The 19,678-nt window shown below is 39.0% G+C and overlaps 2 protein-coding genes across 27 annotated transcripts in view; both read right to left on the bottom strand.

Annotated features, from left to right (window-relative positions):
* Positions 1-1,169: 1,169 nt before the first annotated feature.
* On the bottom strand, positions 1,170-9,880 carry slc15a1a (solute carrier family 15 member 1a). The gene is made up of 23 exons (XM_030428007.1): positions 9,788-9,880; positions 9,509-9,549; positions 8,364-8,451; positions 8,079-8,220; positions 7,637-7,756; positions 7,425-7,524; positions 6,365-6,455; positions 6,176-6,259; positions 5,992-6,074; positions 5,822-5,908; positions 5,637-5,726; positions 5,511-5,555; positions 5,398-5,430; positions 5,210-5,295; positions 5,010-5,091; positions 4,707-4,826; positions 4,430-4,570; positions 4,303-4,349; positions 3,937-4,044; positions 3,696-3,807; positions 2,477-2,614; positions 2,193-2,300; positions 1,170-2,067 (listed from the first exon to the last, which is right to left on the bottom strand). The coding sequence occupies exons 1-23, from the start codon at positions 9,792-9,794 to the stop codon at positions 1,816-1,818; spliced, it is 2,205 nt and encodes a 734-aa protein (XP_030283867.1). The 5' UTR covers positions 9,795-9,880; the 3' UTR covers positions 1,170-1,815.
* Positions 9,881-10,897: 1,017 nt separating this feature from the next.
* zmp:0000001200 (dedicator of cytokinesis protein 9) overlaps positions 10,898-19,678 on the bottom strand; it is an 87,759-nt gene continuing 78,978 nt past the window's right edge. For 7 of the 26 annotated variants that reach the window (XM_030427985.1, XM_030427988.1, XM_030428001.1 and 4 more), the window contains 13 exons: positions 19,151-19,264; positions 18,838-19,053; positions 18,371-18,646; positions 17,567-17,689; positions 17,347-17,460; positions 17,091-17,096; positions 15,876-15,905; positions 15,154-15,300; positions 14,528-14,738; positions 13,756-13,946; positions 13,543-13,643; positions 13,315-13,453; positions 10,898-12,014 (listed from right to left, as the gene is read on the bottom strand). In XM_030427985.1, the coding sequence (XP_030283845.1) occupies positions 11,889-12,014; positions 13,315-13,453; positions 13,543-13,643; positions 13,756-13,946; positions 14,528-14,738; positions 15,154-15,300; positions 15,876-15,905; positions 17,091-17,096; positions 17,347-17,460; positions 17,567-17,689; positions 18,371-18,646; positions 18,838-19,053; positions 19,151-19,264 (1,794 nt within the window). In that variant the 3' untranslated portion in view covers positions 10,898-11,888. Of the gene's footprint in view, positions 12,015-13,176; positions 13,185-13,314; positions 13,454-13,542; positions 13,644-13,755; positions 13,947-14,527; positions 14,739-15,153; positions 15,301-15,875; positions 15,906-17,090; positions 17,097-17,346; positions 17,461-17,566; positions 17,690-18,370; positions 18,647-18,837; positions 19,054-19,150; positions 19,265-19,678 lie in introns of all 26 variants that reach the window. The other 19 variants (XM_030428004.1, XM_030427989.1, XM_030427993.1 and 16 more) reach the window with 6 other exon arrangements.

The raw sequence follows: 19,678 nt of genomic DNA, 5'->3' as shown, positions 1-19,678 counted from the left end.
TTTTTTTGTTTGTCTTCATTCACAACCGTACAAAGTTTTTCTGAAATGAGGTCTCATGGGGCAAATCGCAGGGGCCAGATTTCGACCCTTTATTGTGAACAATGCTGCAAACAGGGGCAGAACACAGATCTGTTCTCCTGGGCCCTGCTCACAAGAGGCCCAAAAGACCTCTATAACCTTAAGATAATATGCTGGGAGGGCCTTTGGAGATCATCTTGTCCTGGGTACAACTAAGACTGGCAGCAGCTCTGGCAGTGAATAGATCCTTTTCCTCACTACTTTTTTTTTTTTAAAGATTTTTTTGGCATAGACACCTTTATTAAGCAGTAGACAGATATGAAATATGGGAGAGAGAGAGGGATGTGACATGCAGCAAAGGACCTCTGGCTGGAATTGAACCGGGGTCAGCTGCGTTTATGGCATGCACTCTAACCACTCGACCACCTGCGCGCCCTTCTCCTCACTACTTAATACGTCAGCAGTCTCAGTTTAACATATCAGGAGGATATCTTAGGAAGTTGCTATGTTTTTGGTACAAAACAGTCTCTTTGTGTTAACCTGAAATCAGATTTTACTTCAGTTAAATTTTGGCTGTCATTGCTGCGCAGAAAATGATCTCTTACATAGGAATATCATTAGGGGAGGATGTGTTCAGGGATCAGGAATGGACAGGAAGAACATTTATAGCAACCAAAACATAGTTTTAATGTATATGTTAGTACTTTCTTTAAGACAAACTCAACTTATCTTTTCATACCACCACCAAGATTTTACATGAAATTGTGCTCATGTTGAACTAAATAGCCTTAAGGTGTTACTTACCAAAAAGTAAATGACACAACTTGCAGTCAGATGACATCCTGGGATAAAAAATGAATGAAAAATGAACTTTCAAGCTCAAATAATGAGAACTGTTTAGCAAGTTTGGAAGCTCGTAACTCCCTTGAGGGCATGACAGGCTGCAATGCATTCTTTTCTGTCACGTAATAGGACATTAACTGGCTATTAATACATATTTACAGCAAAAACAACACCAGTCAGTCTTATTTGTCTGCAGATTTGATATTGGGTTAAAGTGCTATGAACAAGAATGACAAGCTCAGTGGTTTTTTGGCAAAAGATCTTAATTGTGAGTGAAAAACAGAAACTTTTTTTTTAAAAGATTTTTACAGTACTTTTATTATTATTATTATTTTTACAACATCCCATCAACGAAACATAAAGTAACAACCCTCTCACAGACACTCACTCCATATACACACACAGTCAACTTGCATCAATATAGATATAAAGATAGAATACAAATAAAACAAAATACTTCCTGACATTGTTTACACTTTCAGGCAACATTTCCATGGTCCTCAGAGCAAAGTTAAGTCTTTTTTTTTTGTTTGCTTACCCTTTAGGTCTCCTGGCTAGAAGTGGTCAAGAAATGTGCATATATATCCCAAACACACAGCAAACAGGATTTATGTTTATTGCTTACTTGAACAGAACTTACACACAAAAGAACTATTACATCCAAAAATATGCTAAATGTTAGAATAAGAACATTCATCTGCTATTGTTGTTGTTGTTGTTATTGTTGTTCTAATACTATAGCTAGCATTATATGATAATATAATATAAATATTTGTTGTACTCAATATAATGTTATAGAGCTTCGTGTGTCTCAGCCACAATAGTTGTGTGGTGATTATAATTTAATATATTTGAAACACACCCACTCACATAATTAGGTGATATGACAATTCTAACTCGCATCAATGTTAAACACCAGATATGAATGTATTCTGGACATCTAATCCGCTTTGTTCACATTTTTGTTTTTTTGCGTTCATCATCATCATCATCACCATCATAGCTGTGACTTCCGGTTGAGTTTCTCTTGACCATCTCCATCCCTTTCTGTAGCTGTTTTTTATCATCCTCGTCATTGTCATCACCTTTCTTCATGAACTGGGCCTCGATTTCTGCAGGGTTTATGTAGGTGTAGAAATGCGCCATGATGGAGAAGATGACACACACCACGATCAAGAGGGAGGCGAACAGGATGTACTCTGCCCACTTGAAAAGACGAGGGAGAAGCATGGGATTTATGCATCATGTGTCGTTGTTTGCATGGCACAAACACACAGACATGTCTGATGTGTCCAGTTGGGATGTACTTTTTAAAAAAAGAAATGTTTTACCTGTTCTGGGATCTTCGCAACCTCAGCAACAATCAGTACGATGAAGTTGCCAATCGCAACAGTTAGCAACCAGCCTGCTTGCAGCACAGCTTTCATGTTATTAGGCGCCTGGAAGACACAAAAGAAAGACACAAGTAGAATAAAATATGAATAAGAGTGCTACACAGAACTGTCATAAATCAAATATATGTTGTCTACTGTGTCCTACAAGTTTTTCTTTGACGGTTCTGCCCTTAAGTTAGGTGTGGAGATGTGTTTGTTGAGTTGGACCATACTAATTGTACCTGTGAGTAGGAAAACTCCAGACCAGTAACAGAAAACATCACTTCGCCAGCAGTAATGAAGAAGTACTGTGGGATCTGGAGAGCCATGTGAGCCGTGTTGGGCTTGATGTCTTCTGTTGCGGTTATGTCGTTCTGACACTAAAATAGAGATGATTACAACAGTTCATTTTGGGCAGAGTCAAAAGAAGGTAGCTCGATGGTTTTTGATAGATTCTGCCAAAGTGTACAGATGACAATGTCTTTTCTCATTGTACACTCCAGTATAAGGCTGGTTAGTTCTATACTTTTCTTATTTTCAAAAAGGCAAATAACAACAAAACAACAAAATAAGAAAGCTGTTACAAAAAATAGCTACATTTTCCTTAAAGGTGTAACATTTAACTAAACAGCAGGGTACCATACATTTTAACAAACATTTCTCAAACAGAGGAAAACAGAGCATTTTGCATAAGTGAATATGTAAGGCCACAAGACAGTGTGTGGGTTTGACTACAAAGGGAACATTTGGAACAGGTCACCCAATTAGGGTTGACTCAAATGTTTCAAGGCCACTTTTGTCACCATGGTAATCAACTTCCAAATAGGTCTTCCAGGGAAGTGTCTGCCTCACCATTAAGAGGCAATGATACTGATAAAGACAGAGAAATAAAGCTCCTCTGTTGCAATTAATTAGTCTCAAAAACTTATGTCCCAAAACAGAAAAAACTGCACTCAACCCCAGCAGGGATTTCTAAGTTTTAAATACTTGCGGGATGTTCCCACTGAAGAATCGAAGCCACAGACAATGTATCCAGGACAGCTCTACACCCAGTGAAAAGATGTACCAATGTTATGTTTTGTTTATAGATTTAGGACAACATCCAGCTCTATAGCAAAAAAAAAACAAGATACTGTATATCAGGCTTGGGCTAAACAGACAATACTTGTTTGTAGAATCAATTCATTGATGGCCTTTTAAAGGGGTTTAATAGGAAGAAAAATATAGAATCTGACCAGCCTTATATCTCAGATTTTATCATTTTTCATCATCAGTTTTTTTTTATATCACAAACAAAGAATGTAAATGTAATACAAGCCATTTCTAAATGTTTAACGATCTTTGTAAGTAGTATGAATTTGACAGGTGGTGAATTCTTACACATTGCACCCTTTAAATGAGATCTAACTTTGCACACCTGACTGAAATTTATGAAATCAAAAAATCTGATGTGAAACTTACATTCGGTCCAACGACCAAATTCCCAGGGATATAGAAGGTATATGAGCTTCCAAATCCGAACTCCCTGGAGTAATTACATGCCTGTGTATCACTCCATATGGTGAAGATGATCCTGATCGATAGAGGAAAAAATCAGTTTAATAAACTGTGTTGTTGTTTGCATAAAATAATGATTCTTGTGTAAAAAAAAAAAAAAAAAAAAAAATGACATGAGTTAGTCGAGAAAAAAATGATTCCTTACTTTCCATTGTTTACCAAAGAGTAGTTGGAATAATAAGATGAATCAATTAGTCCAACGTAAACGCCAGGGGTGGAAACGTTCAGTGCCATACCCATTCCATTTACAAATCTGAAGCAGGGACACAGTGAGCAGAAATATTAAAACCAGAAAATCTTAAAACAGTCACTGACACCAACACATATGCAGTAATTCATTTGTTTTCAACAATTTACCATTTAGATAAACCTTTACTGCCGCAACTAGCCTACATGATTTGCAGTATTTGCACCTGATAAGAGACTAAAACAATTAGCCAATTATCAAAATAGTCAGTGATTAATAGCAGAGTATTTGTTGCTGTTAAAACATTTTTGCAATTCAACTTACCGGACTGCATTGCTGCCTTGTTCCGGCTTGGCAATCAAGTCATCGGTCTGGAGAAAAAGCACTGATTAATTGAACTGTTAAAAGGCCTCTGTGTCTTTATTTTGATCATTCTCTGGTTCTAACTCACCAACAGCCATTCCTCAGCGGTGTTTGAAGGAATGAGAAGCGTTTGTCGCTTTCCCTTTGCCAGTGGAATAGTTTTCATCTCTAAATTGACCACTGAAATGTTGACGTTGTCTCCTTCAAACATGATGTATTCATCATTGGCCTGCAGAACAAAGAAAACATTAAAACTGTGCAGACAAACGGTGCTATTTGGATTGCATGCCACTAATTTTACAGAATTTTAAGCCTGCAATTTACAATTTTATAAAAGTTTAGTGTGTTTTTGTGCGAGGACATACCCGGCCTGCAGGAAGATCAATAGGATCCAAGCCAGTCAGATTAACCGTCAATGGACTATTGCCCATGTTTAGTAATTTCAGCTGACTCTGGGAGGCCGACGGGAAGGTGGGCAAGGTTTTCTGAAAATTTTTACACAAATTAGAAACGAGCACTTGTCCTTGTTATGAATTCCAAGAGTACTTTTTTTTATACTTTTATAAGCAAAGTTAGTTTGAACCTTAACTGTGAGTTTAAAATACATATATCTGATGTACAATTAACAGTTTCTAAGGAGATGAACACAATAACTTTTTTCTACTTACATCAATTTCAATCTGAACCAAGCCAGCGCAGACAAATGCTATGGCTGCCATAAGCATGCCCACTGTCATTCTTCTCAGAGGTCTGTTGAATTAACATCAATTGCTGTTACTGATCCGCACAAAATCTGAGAGAATTACAGCACAAACTGTCCACATTTTAATACAAGAATAAGTTTTCTTTTCATGGCCGGGATACTTACGTAAAGTTCACGCATTTTTGGATCAGAGGATAGATGAGACTGTCCATGATGGGCACCAGAGTCAGGATCAGGATGGGGTTGACGGTCTTTCAAAAGCATAGATGAACACAGTGAACATTTTCTCAAACAAAGCGCAATACAAGCCAACATCGCAAATCAAATTTAGAAAATCAATCATTTTAACTTACCTGCATTTGATCTGGCTGTATAACAAGAGCACCCTGCAGACACAACAAAATCATTAGATCATGAACACATTGCTTCAATGAATTCAAATAGTTGTTTTTATCACCAAACTTACAAAGTTTCCATCCATGGTGGTGGCTTGCAGAGTCCATCTAGAACCCTTTAACAGAGATGCAAAGTTTAGCACAGTTTCTACTGCTAACAAGTGTCATTTTCAAGAGGAAGAGCAACTCTAAGGTACCTTTTGGTCAAACAGGGTCCAGAACATCGGGAGTGGGATGTATAAGAAGAGGACCTTCAGCACCATTTTGATTTGAGCGATGAGGAGTTTCTACAGTGCGGACGGACACAATAGAAACTGGTGTTATTCCAGTGACAAGACACATTGTTAGAAACTTTAGAGAATTAAAATGACGTGATACTTACATCATATCTGTCCTCTGCCCAGTCCATCCAGTGCTTCCTCTTTGGGTATTGTTTGCCTCTGTGCCTTACGCGATTTGAAATGGCAAACTAAAGAAGAAATGTGTTTTTTAGGGCAACTGTCGTTACACACTGGCGCAGAATGTGTAGATGCAAGTGTAAACCGGACTCACCCCAATACATTTACACACATCTAGCATGATGTTTCCCTGCGGTTCTGCTTTGTAGTACATACCACTTCCGACAATGAACACCACTGTTAGGGACATCACAGGCACAACATCACCATCATATAAACCATATCTTTATTTTTCTGCTTGGTGTACATATCGCAGCCTCCATATTGTTTAGACATACCAAGTGCAACCACCATTAGCGCTGCAGGGACGCCGAAGGCCAGAGAATAACACTTCTCCTGAGTGTAGATGCCACATTCCTGAGCTGCAGATGGAGACAACTGTTACTTTCACTGTACTCAAGGACTCTCACATGCACTGAAGTTTATGGCCATGTTAGTCATAAAGTTTATATCCTTCTCATATCTACCTCTGAGGATCGGAGTGATAATGGTTGACAGGAGACTCCCACCATTGATGCACAGGTAGAAAACAGAGAAGAAAGTTCTCCTCTGCTTTTCCTGCACAGAGAAATAAATCAGTGACCTGTTAACACGTGTCGCATGCATGTTGTGCAATGCAGAATATGATGTGTAATCAATTCCAAAGTGATTGATAACTGTGTTTATGATTTTAAAAGATAAAGAGGGCACATATTTTATAGCCATGCTTGCAACATGGATCTAAGGATGAAGCGAAGTAGCTTAGATTCCTTTAAAGGGTACCCTTAGGGACTGCAATCCTATTTAACAGTGTTGGACTCAAACTACTTGAGTAAACAGAATAAAGCCAATTAGCAAATAATAAATCAATTTTGAGACTCAAAACTTCCTTGCCAAACCCTACATTACCCACAAAGCATCCTTAAACTTTATCTTTAGCCAGTACTATTTCTGACTTTAGTGACAACACTTGAGGCAGTTTATCAGATGTGACACGGCTCCCCCTCTAGCCACAAAAGGCTTTTAATTTATCTTTTTTTCTCAAATATGCAATGGTAGTTCCCCTCTCACTTCTCATCTAACGGTGAGAAGTGACTAATTTACCTGCAAAACTCATGACATTCCAAACATCAGCATGTTAGAACTGAGCAATGGAATCATCCAATCATAGGGAACTCCTCAATGACCACCCCATGCTCTAACCCTTACCTTAATCTTAACCTTAACTTTCTTTGGTTAAGAAGTTAAAGTTTGTTATTATTTGATGAACAACATGAATCAGATTGACTTGGAGCACTGGGGTTTGGGAATAATGGGCCCTTGGAACAGTAGGTAGTCCCCGGCTCCTCAGTATCTCAGGGAATTTCTGCCTCCATTTTGATGGAGTACAGTGGAAAGTGTAGAGGAAGCACAAGGGATGACATGCGAGTGCAACAATGCAAGTATTTGAACTGGGTGTAGCAATTACACGCACAATGCCTATGTCACCGCCAAGCATTAGAGAAGAGTAAGGCCGATACATTGACAGAAAGAAGGTAATGCTCTAACCTGATGCTCACTAAACTGGTCTCCACCAAAGGCAGAAACACAAGGTTTGATGCCGCCAGTGCCCAACGCAATAAGGAAGAGACCCACCATGGACATCGCACTGCATGTGAAGAGGGACATGCGGATGAGAAGAATGTACAGTAGAAGTATGTCCTGAAAACTGCCTTCCAGAAGCAAACATTCAATATGTCTATAATATAATAGAAACCCACACATGAAAGGTCATGTTGTCTGGTGTCCCGTCTCTGTCTTTGTCAGTGATGTCATGGATTGCACTGACGGCCATCGTAACCTGGCCGATTGCATAGACAATGGACAAGTAGATGATAGTCCTGTAAGAGGAAGAGGGAAAGAGATAGTACTGGTGACATAAAAGTACCAATTCAACATTAAAAAAACACATTACAAGTGAAATGTTTTTTTAACTTGAGTAAAGATACCAAAGTATCATCAGCTAGAAGTAGTTTTAAGGATTTGCCCCCTCTAATGGACTTCCAAATTAATCATAAGGAAAAGAAACAACTTTTAAACTCTAAAATATTTTAATCTTTGGACTAAATCTGTGTTTATTGGGGGTAGTTGCATATGTTAATAATGGAAAAATAATTAAAGCCTTCATGCATTCAATCAATGGATATTGAGGAAGCCACTCACTTAAACTTTCCCAGCCAGGAGTCGGCTATGATGGCCCCAAGGATCGGGGTCAGGTAGCAGAGAGCCACGAAGGTGTGATAGATGGAAGTGGCGAGGTCATTGTCCCAGCGCAGGAAGTACTTAAAGTACAGCACGAGGACAGCTGTGGACAGGCAGTGGAAACAAAGGCTTCCTCTTATTATACATTATCATTCTAAGACTGAGCAATATCAGCTTTGACAAAAAAGATAATTTGAAAAAAAAAGGATGAAAGCTATCACATGGTTAGGAACGAAATATTCTCACCTCGCATGCCATAGTAGGAGAACCTCTCGCAGAACTCATTCACAACAATGAAGAAGATGCTGATCGGATAGCCTAACACCTCTTTACTCTAATGGATAAGAGAATCGACAATAGTGTTCAGCAGAGGTGGAGAAAGTATTTAGATAATTTACTTATGTGAAATTCCAATACACGATGAAAAATAGTCCACTAATAGGCAAAGTAAATTTAAATACAGTACACAACATTTGCGATGAAATGTACTTAAAAAGTACCTAAAATCATGCTTGAGTAAAAGTTATCGTGTCAATGTAGTAAAAAAGTACTTCAGTAATAGTCTTAAAGTATCCAATAATAACTGTCTTTAAGTATCCAAAGTAATCTGTGGCAATGAATTTACTTAAGTATCAACAGTACAAGTAAAAGTAAATTGCATGTTTTTATTTACTGTTCACTTGGGTCAGCTGATACACTAATTATTAGATCAATTATATTTTTATCCAATTGTTATTATAGTTTACACTCATTTAAAAATGTGCTACTTTGGCTCTGATGCAGCATTTAATATGTAAAGTAACTAGTAACTAAATGTATCAAAAAATATAGTCGGGTAAAAATCACAAAATTTGCCTGCAAGTGGAATTAAGGCAGAAAATGGAAGTTCAGGCAAAGTACAAGTAACTGAAAATTGTACAGTACTTGATTAAATGTACTTGGTTACATTCCATCTATCTGTACCAGTAAAAATTGTAATTATGCATAATAATCCATGTCTGTGTTTATAATTGTGTTATTGGATGATCACTATTGAGGAATCTACATGTAGGCAGTATTTTAATGCTGTTGTTGTTCAAAGTGGAGCTCCTTTTAACTTGTTTTAATAATTTTAGGAAGTTTACATTGCATCAGAGCTGATTTAAAAAGCTGATGTATTCATACATTTAACACGTTTTAGATGCACAAACTAAATGGAGATGTGAGATAACACAGTGGTGTCAAAAGTCAAACATTTCCCTCTGTAATGTGGTGAGCAAAAAGTAGCATAAATGGAAAATACAGGTACCTAAATATTTGACTTCAGTAGTACACTATTGACATATGAAGAGGGCTGCTTTGGTCCTTTAAAAAAAAACACTGTATTAACATGAAATAAATTAGGTACTTACCGTCCCTTTGCTTTTCCTCCCTTTCTTGGGATCCTCTTTATCTACACACAAGATGAAACCAGCTTAAATAACCAGCTGTATAACATATAATAAGAAACAACTGTAGCATATGAACTGCCTCTGTAGTCTCTTTCTCTCAGTGTTTCAGCAGTTAAACATGAGCAACAAGTTTTCTTTGTTTGATCTGACCCCCTCACGAGCGTGCACCTTCTACTCTGGAATATTAGCTTTTGTTCATTTAAATGAAAAATACACAAAAAGAAATGTTTGCAAACTCACCGGTCATGATGTCTGAGTGAAGCTGCTGTAGTATGATATTCCTTTGAGATTCCTGCGATGAGCAGCTGATAATTGATCCTTCGCTGTTCACCCGTGGGAGTGTGTCAGTAATATTGCTTCTTATTAGCCCTGCCCACGCTGCTGACTGTGTTGCTTTTATGATGGGAGGGAACATGAGATATAGGAGATAGTGAGGTGGCTACGTTCAGTCCCTGACACCTTCCCAATAACTCCACACCTTAAAGGTGGTATGTGTAAGAATTGCCGCCTGTAGAGTTCACTCTTCAAACTATTTTTGGAGCAGCACATTACCACAATGTCAGGGTGTCCAATCCTTCTGGAAAACTCTATAAACATTAACACAGTCAGTAATGTTATAGAAATAGCTACCTTTACAGGCTCCATAGCCAACATTAGTGTTAATCTCTGTTTACTTAATGGTCTCGAATAATCATTGCGAGTTTAGCATCAAACTTCTTTCAAAAGCGCTGGTCCCAGCAGTGGAACGCTAATGCTAACTCTAGTTTTGCTTCTATTAGTTATTTTCTTAAGAGGACACTGGCCACTACTGTGACTCACTAACGTCCTTGAGGCACAAAGTGGTGTTGCAAGACAAGACTAGAAACTAGCTAGTTAGCATGCTAACTTCTGTAGCGATCTTTGCAGCAAAAAATACACAGAGGCCTTTGACATAAGGTCATTACTGTCATTTCTTTACATTCTGTTGATCATTTTAGTTCATTTTTTAATGTTTCAAACCCAAATTCGTACATGTAACCCCTTTAGAGGGGCAGCATGTCGTTTTAGAAAAGAAATTCAAACTCAGAATTTTTTTTCTTCTCAATAACTGATTTAACAAGCTGTTCTCATTGGAAAATAAGGTCACAGAACACTGTTTAAAGCTAGAAAGGTGGCAGGGTCTGCCACATACAAACATAGTACAACAGTATGAACTTGTGTTGTCCTTTCAGGTCAGGAGAGTTTGTTAATTTAGTCTGTTTAGGCAGGACAAATCCGTGAATTAAGCTTTTCTTCCTCCAAACTACAAAGCGCACCTTTAGAGTAGGAATAAAAACAAGAATACACTTTAATGAAATAAGGATTCATATGTGCAGAGAAAAGAGTGTATTTTATTTAAAAGAAAAGCATTAGGGAAACATCTCTGTTTACAGCAGAACAGTGACTTTGCGTTAAATAAAAATAAAAAAGAAAACATTTGCTTCCCAAATATAAAACAATTTCTTAAACATTTCAATGAACACTAACATGGTAAAAGCTTCATATTACTTCCACAGTAGGCGTAGTGTCTGGTTCCACACCTCATCGCTTTGGCAAGAAGGTGAACATCATCTTTACAGTGTTTGAGCCCCACACAGCAAATATTGCACACACTCCTATTTTATATACAGTAATAAACAACTTGGAATATACCTTTTTTTTGTATGCAATGGCTTTAAATATTTAAAAACGCTCCCATTCTAAGACATTGAAGTGATTTAAGGTTGAGTCAGAGGAGGCCCTTTTGCATTTTATAGAAATATAACTTCATGTACAGGGAGATGGAGCGTCAATGTTCGCAGCATATACTGTTCATCAGAGACATCAATACAGTGGCCTATAAAAGTTGAATGCTGTACATACAAAAACAATGTGAAACATTATCAAAGTAACCAAAATGGGCTTTTTTTCAAGGGGGGGGGGGTGTAACGTGATGACATGCATATTAAAGATCTCAACAGGAATGTGTCCGTGGAAACAAAGCCCAGTCTTTTCAGGTAGAAATGGGTGAAGGAGTGGTCAGAAAATGTTTCATCACACATTAATTTCTGGCCAAAGTCTGTCATTACTCCTGCAGGATCCTCTCTTTTTAACATAACCACATCCAACACAGCCACCATACCATGTACATACTTTTAATAGGTCCAGTGCCTGGTCATGGTTCACTGACAAGGGTCAGAGGTGGTCAGAGTTGTCTGTGCTTTGTCCGTTTCCCTTTAAGCCGACAGAAGAGAGGCAGGATCGGGATTCAGAAGTGACAATATGGCATCACTGGCATGACTGGTGGGCGAGTTTTCGAGCCTAAAGCTAAGCCGGGCGAGCATCATACCACTGAAGAAGAGCTGGGGATTCCCTGGATGATGGCGCTGGTTGGCGTGCCGCTGATGGCATTGAAGATGTGAAGCGAGTCTGGAAGAACGCTCTTCATGCCATCTTCCACAGGACTGATCTGGAGGCAGGGAATAAGGAGATGTTTACAAATATTCATGATACCATCTTACTTTTTGCCAGGGTTGGGGGTAATGTAGTCATTTTTTTTGTTCAAATGTTAATGTTTACATTTAATACGTACAACTCAAATAATAGATGATGATGACTGAACAAAAAGGGAATCAAAAACAAAAAATTAAAAAGAAAGTGAAAACAAAACAATACAATACATAGTAAAAAAATGTCACTTCAAAAATGTGTTAAAAACCAATAAAAAACATGTGGTATTTCTTGGTTATTATACTCTCTAGATGTCTTGTATTAACTGTAATTAAATAGTGGAACTATTCCTTTAATTCTTTAACTTTCATACATTTTGACATACACAAAACAGGAAATGAAAAAAGATTAAAATGGCCTACTAAGCACCAAGAGTAAAAACAAGTGTGCGTGTAAAACAAACATAAATGCATAAACACAGACATTCAGATGTATGTACATACATATACACATGCTGTTCATACACAGGCAGATGTACATGTATATACATGCAGTATATGTGCATGCATACATACAAACTGTACACACGTGCAGAGAAAATAACATGTCAACAATCCAAAACTGAACCATAAGTAATGGTTGGTCTAGCCAGCTGCAGCATCGAGAGAGTTCATATAAGAGGGAGAAAAGGATTGTTTGCAGTTTTGAGTTTCATAATATCGGGAGGAGAGAGCTCCTGGAGGCCCTGATCAGGGAGACAAATCATTTTTATTGACAGGGGGCATGCGTCGTTCCATGTGTGAGGATATTTTATGTTAAGCTGATCTCTTATTTATTGCAAAGGCTGTAAAGATAAGGCCTGTCTGTGATCAGATCAGATACGTCAGCCAATCTATTCAGTGCTTTCTAAGGTCAAGAGCTGAACCTTAGCTTCAGCAGCTTGCTACAGATTTTGCCTGTGGTGGAAACACAACAGAACAGAGAACAAGAGAGTAATAACATGGGAACGTTCTAGGAATGTTATAGAGGTCTTACAGTGTTTATACACAGACGGTCAAAGATTAATGTCACATCACATTTCTAATGGTTTGATGGGAAGTAAAGTGTAGGGGATGCTGGTGTCTGGCTGGACCAACAACAACAACTCAGTCTTTCTTTCATATTGGTGCTTCTTGCATTACCATCCAATCTGCTCATGTCAGCACAGGGGAAAAACAGAGAATGGTGTTATCAAGGAGCACGGTCTGTCGATTACAGGTGCAACATTCGTATTGAATAAAGTAGTGCACTGTTACTTCAGTTACCGACACTGTACTCACTTGCTCATGCATGATGATGGACAGCTCTCTGGCGAGGTCCCTGTAGTTGGCCTTCATCTCATCGTGATATTCCTGCTGGTCCTCTTTGATCAGCCGCTCGTTGATGCCCAAGCCGTGGCCGCACGCCTCCACAAAATGCCTGCTCAAAAACAGGATTGTGTGCTGAGGTGTGATGAAGCCTGATCAACATTTGCACACACATTATGAGCTGTTGGCATCTCATCTCACCTGAAGACCTCTTTCAGCTGTTTGACCTTGTTGTCAGGATACTTCTTGGCGCTCGCGTCATCCAGAAAAGCTCGGGCATATGCGAGCGGCCCTGCATTAACCTAAGGGAGGATGTAGAAGCCATTTAATTCTTTGATTCTGTAATCTTTTATTGGTATCATTAGGTGTGTCCGGTGTGTGTATGTGTGGGTTCATGTTGACGAAAGCAGGCACCTGGACACTGATGCTGCCCTGCAGTTTGAGCTGCAGGCGGATCATGTCCACCTCGCTGGACGAGCAGAGCTGTTTGATCTCGGCCACCTTCTTGCTCATCTCATCGATGGCCACCTCGATGGGGCTCAGGTCAGTGTGGTGTTGGTACATCACTGCGATACGCTTCTTCACATAGGGGAAACAATGTGTGGCTGCGGGGACGAAACACAATGAGGAGGGGGGTGTTAGCTAATGAATCATTCTCTTTGCATGAGCAATTTTTACAGCTCAGGATCCACTCATGTTTGTACTGTGCATCTTTTGAAAGCTCCGAGATAATAAAGATAAGAATGTGAGGTTGAACTTTTGGATCTTTTGCACCATAAAACAATATAACTGATTAGGAAATAGGAAAGGTCCTTGATGAACAGCTGACAGACTCAGAATCTAATCAAGATATTCTGTTCATGCACATGCTGAGTAATGCAAGGCCTCAACAACTGATAGTCCTGCGCATCGTGTGTCTGAAGATTGTTTTCCTCAAAAGTGTTAATATACAGACAACAGGAGGCGGTGGTCCACAGTTTGGAATATTTAAGATCATCTGATGCAAAGACATCAACATCTTGTTTATTTACAGCTCGGTTTCATACGTAATTCTACCTTGAAGGGCTTGAAGTCACAATATCTGCCTCCCTAATGCACAAATATTGATCTTTTAAAATTATAGAACTGCAATACTAAGTAGCTAGAGTATTCCTTTATCTTGTATACAGTATGTAGGGGGACTTACTAGTTAGTATAGTCCTGCGTTTGCACTGTTCCTCCACCCCACCCTGCTTTTTGCCCGATATGGTGAAAGGCATCTCAAACACAAAGCGTCGGATGTTGTGGCTCTTCTCGAAGTCCGTCTTCCTGTCTGTCAGCTCCTTCTCCTCCAGGTAAGGGGTGACGTGTGTCACTTGGATATACGCGTACTTAGAGTCCAGGTCTTTGGGGTTAATCTGCAGAGAATATGTGAGATTCCAACATATCAGTGCCCGTGCCAAGTTTCATAAATATAATGGGTCTAATCATAAATGAAATATCATCTTCCCAAGGGAGTGGAGATTAGTTCCTCCTCATAGCTTCAAAAAATGGTTAAAATACACAGTTTCTTCTCTAAACCTTGATGAAATGCAGTATACGCTGACCATTGTCCGCCTCAAATTTCTTTAAACAACACTATGTAACTTTTTATCTTAAAATAACAACTTCAATATCATGTTGATGGTACAGTGTCTTGTAATAGGGTGAATGGTGTCTCCCAGCAATGTGCCGATTGTCCCTCTGGGATCAAAAGTATTCCGGATTTCTGATTCTGATAAATAATAATAATATAAAAAATTACAGACAAATGCAATGACAACACAATCTTACCCTTCCAGAGTCTTGGATCATCTTCACATTCTCCTGTCCAAACTTGTCTGAGTAGAGCTTGAGGAGCCTCTGTGATATCTCCGACAGAGGGGTGAATTTGGGTTCTTTGTAGATGTACTCCTTACCATCTTCATCTTCAAAGAAGCCCTGAAAAAGATCAAACAAAGTTAAAATGAATAAAAAAAAAATCCCAGTGTGTTTATCTAATGAGATATAGAGAAGTAAACAGTGCCACATCAAACCAAACATGGGCTGTGAGCGGGAATCATTCCAACAGATTGTTAAAATTAAACTACTAAAATAAAAATACTCTTTAAAATCTGGACTCCACAAATACAAAACCCTCTATCTAATGTCCAAACACAGAAAAACTCCACTGCAAGACATCAACAAGTGTCAGTTCAGTGATGTGAGACAGATCACAGGACGGAGGCGGGGGCACGGATTTCACACTGTCAGTGGGAGCACTTAGATTAGACAGTTGTCCTGTTTCTAATGGTCCGATGGACTGATGGGTGAAGCCATGCATTTACCCAGTGAGAGTTGAATCCTGCTATTACTATTCCGAAAATTGTTGGGACGACACCGAGGCCAGAGTAAAGGGGAAGTTAAAGAGCTCAAAGATAAGCAATGCACGTGAGATAGCACTGACGGCATTAGCAACGGAGCAACAACACAGCCTAACACATCACTGCACTCCACGCTGGCTTTCACTGATTTACCTCAGCCTCTGAGTCAGTAAACTGGTACTGCTACAGGGGTGTGGACAGCAGAACATAAAAAAAAATCATTGTTATTCCATGAAAACTACCTAAATACTATCAATACATTTTCACACACTCTGATTTGTTTGTTTGATCACTAGTTAGACCATCATGTCAAGAGAGACATGGACCTCTATCACAGCACAGAGGCAGAAGGAACCACCACACCAGACGAATTATTCATAAAGCTCCACAAGATTAGACAACATAGAGGGTCAGTACTAAATCTTACTAATGCACATCTGTAACACAGAAGCAGAAAAGACTGACATGAGTGCAGAAGTGAATGAGCCCCATGCAACACAGTTCCAAAAACAGAAAGCAGCTGTGGTGACCAGTGTTGGGGGTAACGCATTCCAAAGTGGTGTCTCCACAATACTGGAATTTCTTATTTTGATACAATACCTTGAATGATATTGATACTCGATTGGACACAACAGAGGGAGCATATTTTATTAAAAGTTAATTTATTTTGGATCATAGTCAGATGAGTGGAATAAGGGGGACCTATGTTGGTGCTGGTGTTCGTGTCACGTCATTGAGAGTAAGTGCAGCTGGTGCAGGTCTATCGATACTTTAGAATTAAAGTACTGAACCCATTTGAAATTTTCAGAATCGATACATATCCATATACCAATATTTTTGACAACAGTATTACAAAGAAACACATTACTGTTATCACATTAGTTTTGTGTGTAACGCAGCAATCTATTGCACCACTGTTCCAAAATTCAGTAATCACGCTACAGTTACTAATAAAGCAGTTATGCTGTCACTTGTGTAACTTAAGTTCATGCATGAGATTCTACACAGCATATTTGCTTTGTGGTGTTATATTTAAAGAGTGTAATAAACAATATTGTACATGCCCGCATATTTGGGATAGGGCTGACATGTGGGCCTATGCAGGGTTTAACGTTAGGGTTCTTATTTGTCTTATTTAAGTAGTGTAACAAATTACTTTTGCCTGGGAGTAAATAACTAAAGTAATGCACTTGTTTTCTAAAAAGTAACAAGTAACAATTTTTTGAAGTTACGACCCCAACACTGGTGGTGACTGATTGTTATTGTAATTTGAAGCAGCAGACAATGTCTTAGAAGTGCAATGGATTCCAGCGGCACGAACACCACACAAGGACTCAGGCTGCTCAGAGAGGCTACTGCACAACTTACCGCGGCCTTCACAGAGGACAGAAAGCAGAAAAAGATATTAGAGTGGATCGTAAAGTGCCACTGCAGCTGGTCATGCCCTTAAAAATAAAAAACACCTCCAGCAGCCGTCATGCTCAATATGAAGTAATACTTGTGCTCTTATGTGAAATCAACTTAACTTGAGTAATTTGAAATAAAGTTAGTTCAGAAATGAAATAAACAATATTTAAATAAATATTTAAACACACAATAGGTCTGTTTTTAGAGTTGAACTCACCTGGCCAAAGAAAGCTACTCTGAAGTAGGTGCCGAGCAGTCTCTTGCCCGTGTGCATGACCTCAGTCACTTTGCTGTATGCACGGTGCAGCGTGTCGTACAGATGGGCCAGTTTCTGTGCAAAGGAATGAAAATCATATTAAAAATATTATGAGAGTTAATGTCACAGTCTAGATGACATTGGTGGAGAAATAAAATTCCAGATGAAGCAGCCTTTTTACCTCAAAGTCCCTGCGCTTCTCATAAATGGGAATTATGAGCTTGTAGATGTCAGAGATGAGCTCGTAACGCTCGGCTTTCCACAGCCCGTCTGCACACTCCTCCAAAAGCTCCATTAGGACATCCTGAGAGAAAGACAAATACAGCTCAAATAAAAAAAGTATTTGATAACTCATCGCCCATTTCGTCTCGACCAAATGTGATGACTATAAGGAACTGAAAAAAACAAAAAACAAACACAGACACATCTGCGTACATTGTAGTTTGCTGCTGGCTTGTGGGTAGAAATAGACACACATTGCAGTCTTTGAGATAATCAAATAAAATAACCAAATAATTTTGGAGACAGCAATGTTTCCTCCAAAAAAGGTTTATCATTACAAGACATGTGATGAATCAACTGTTATGTTGTAAGACTTTAACTTTGATACAATACTTAGATAGCCTGCTACTTATTATGTAAACACACAGTATGTGTTCTGCCACTAGGGGTCTCTCAATCAAGAGCTACTTGATGACATCATTGTTGGAAACATTTGGGATTCTGTAAGTACACAATTCAATAAAATATATGACAACAAGTCATTTTTGGGCATTTTAATACAGAGATGTTGGGTACTACGCCTTTCAATGATGAATTGTTATCAAAATATTGTATCATTACTTACCCTTTCCTAACGTAACCTTACATTTCACTCACTTGCCACATGCTCTTGTCCAACAAAACAACAGACTGTATGTGGATTCATGATGCATTTGTTCAAAGCATGGCATGTGACATTTGTGTTTGCATTAGTAACACGTACTTCATTGAAGTGGACGTCCTGCATGCCGACGTCCTCCATCATCGCTGCTTCTTCATCGATGTTTGGAGTCACGACACGGAACGCTGAGCAGCCCTGCTTGATCATGCCTGCGCACAGCGTGAGAGGAGACAACATTGTAACAATCAGCCCTAAATATGCAGAATCTACATAACAGAGCTGCTGTGTGGTGTGCAAGTGCAAACAGATTATCAAAGCACCTTTCCTCCGCAGGTACTCCGCCACAAGTGCTGCGACGTGCACGTAACACATGGCCGCCTGTAAACGACAAGAACAACTCAGGTCAGATAAGCAAAGTGATGTTAATAGTTTTTATTATGTTATAGAACAGTATCGGATATATCAATAACACTAGCACTAAATAAACTGGACAGATGTGAATATATACCGATATAAAGTCAGTCACACCATTACATCAAAGTTCAACCAATTCAGCCACATAGACTGACCTCTGACAGGTCTCCGTTCTTCACATGGATTCGGGCCATGCTGTCCAGCCAGGTCTTGCGTAGTTCGGGCGTGCTGGCGTAAGACTTGGCGAGGCTGTACTGCAGGTCCACCAGCATCTCTGGATCCCTCTCGTGCTCCTTCATCTGAGCCGTGGCCATCAGGACCGTTCTGATGCGTTTGGTCAGGTCCTTCACATCCGAAGGGAAAGCTGTGTTCTGTTGAGGATGAGGAAGAACAATCAGCTATGTTATTGCTATTTTAGAAATATTACTGGAAACAGAACATAATTAGGCACATAAATGAATTCCTAACCTTGATGGTTTTGTCACTGTTGGCACAGTTGTTGATTATCGACAGAGACTGCTGGAAGCGGGTACTTCCGATACCGATCACATCAGCTATCAACTGACTTACAGCAATCACCACCTAAAGAAAGTAAAAGATGAACCTTTATCAAATATTGTTTAATCCTTGAGTTTTGGTTGAAATTGGATTTATTTTGTCATTGTTTGAAGCACTAGACCAAAATCTATGTGTGTAAATATGGCAATGATAGTAGTTGTAAAACAATAGGGGATTTGCATCAACATAATCCAAATGAAGAAAAGCTTCAGTTCCCTTTGCCAGAAACTAGACTTTTGATTAAGTTTAAGAATATAGAAATGACCATAAGCTACTGTTACTACACAAAATGAGGAAACATTTCGTGTTTTATATGTTATATTGAATATTCAGGACAGAATGCATGTTCTTTTTGTTTGCCAAAAAGTCATTTCACAGGCAAAGAAATGCTTGTTTAATGTTATGTGACAGTCTATTAGAGCCTTCCTTGCAGCTTTA

This window comes from Sparus aurata, chromosome 9 (assembly GCF_900880675.1).
Source record: "Sparus aurata chromosome 9, fSpaAur1.1, whole genome shotgun sequence".
Lineage (NCBI taxonomy): Eukaryota > Metazoa > Chordata > Actinopteri > Spariformes > Sparidae > Sparus > Sparus aurata.
The sequence above is the reverse complement of the archived record's forward strand: the minus strand, read 5'-3'. Positions and strand labels throughout refer to the sequence as shown.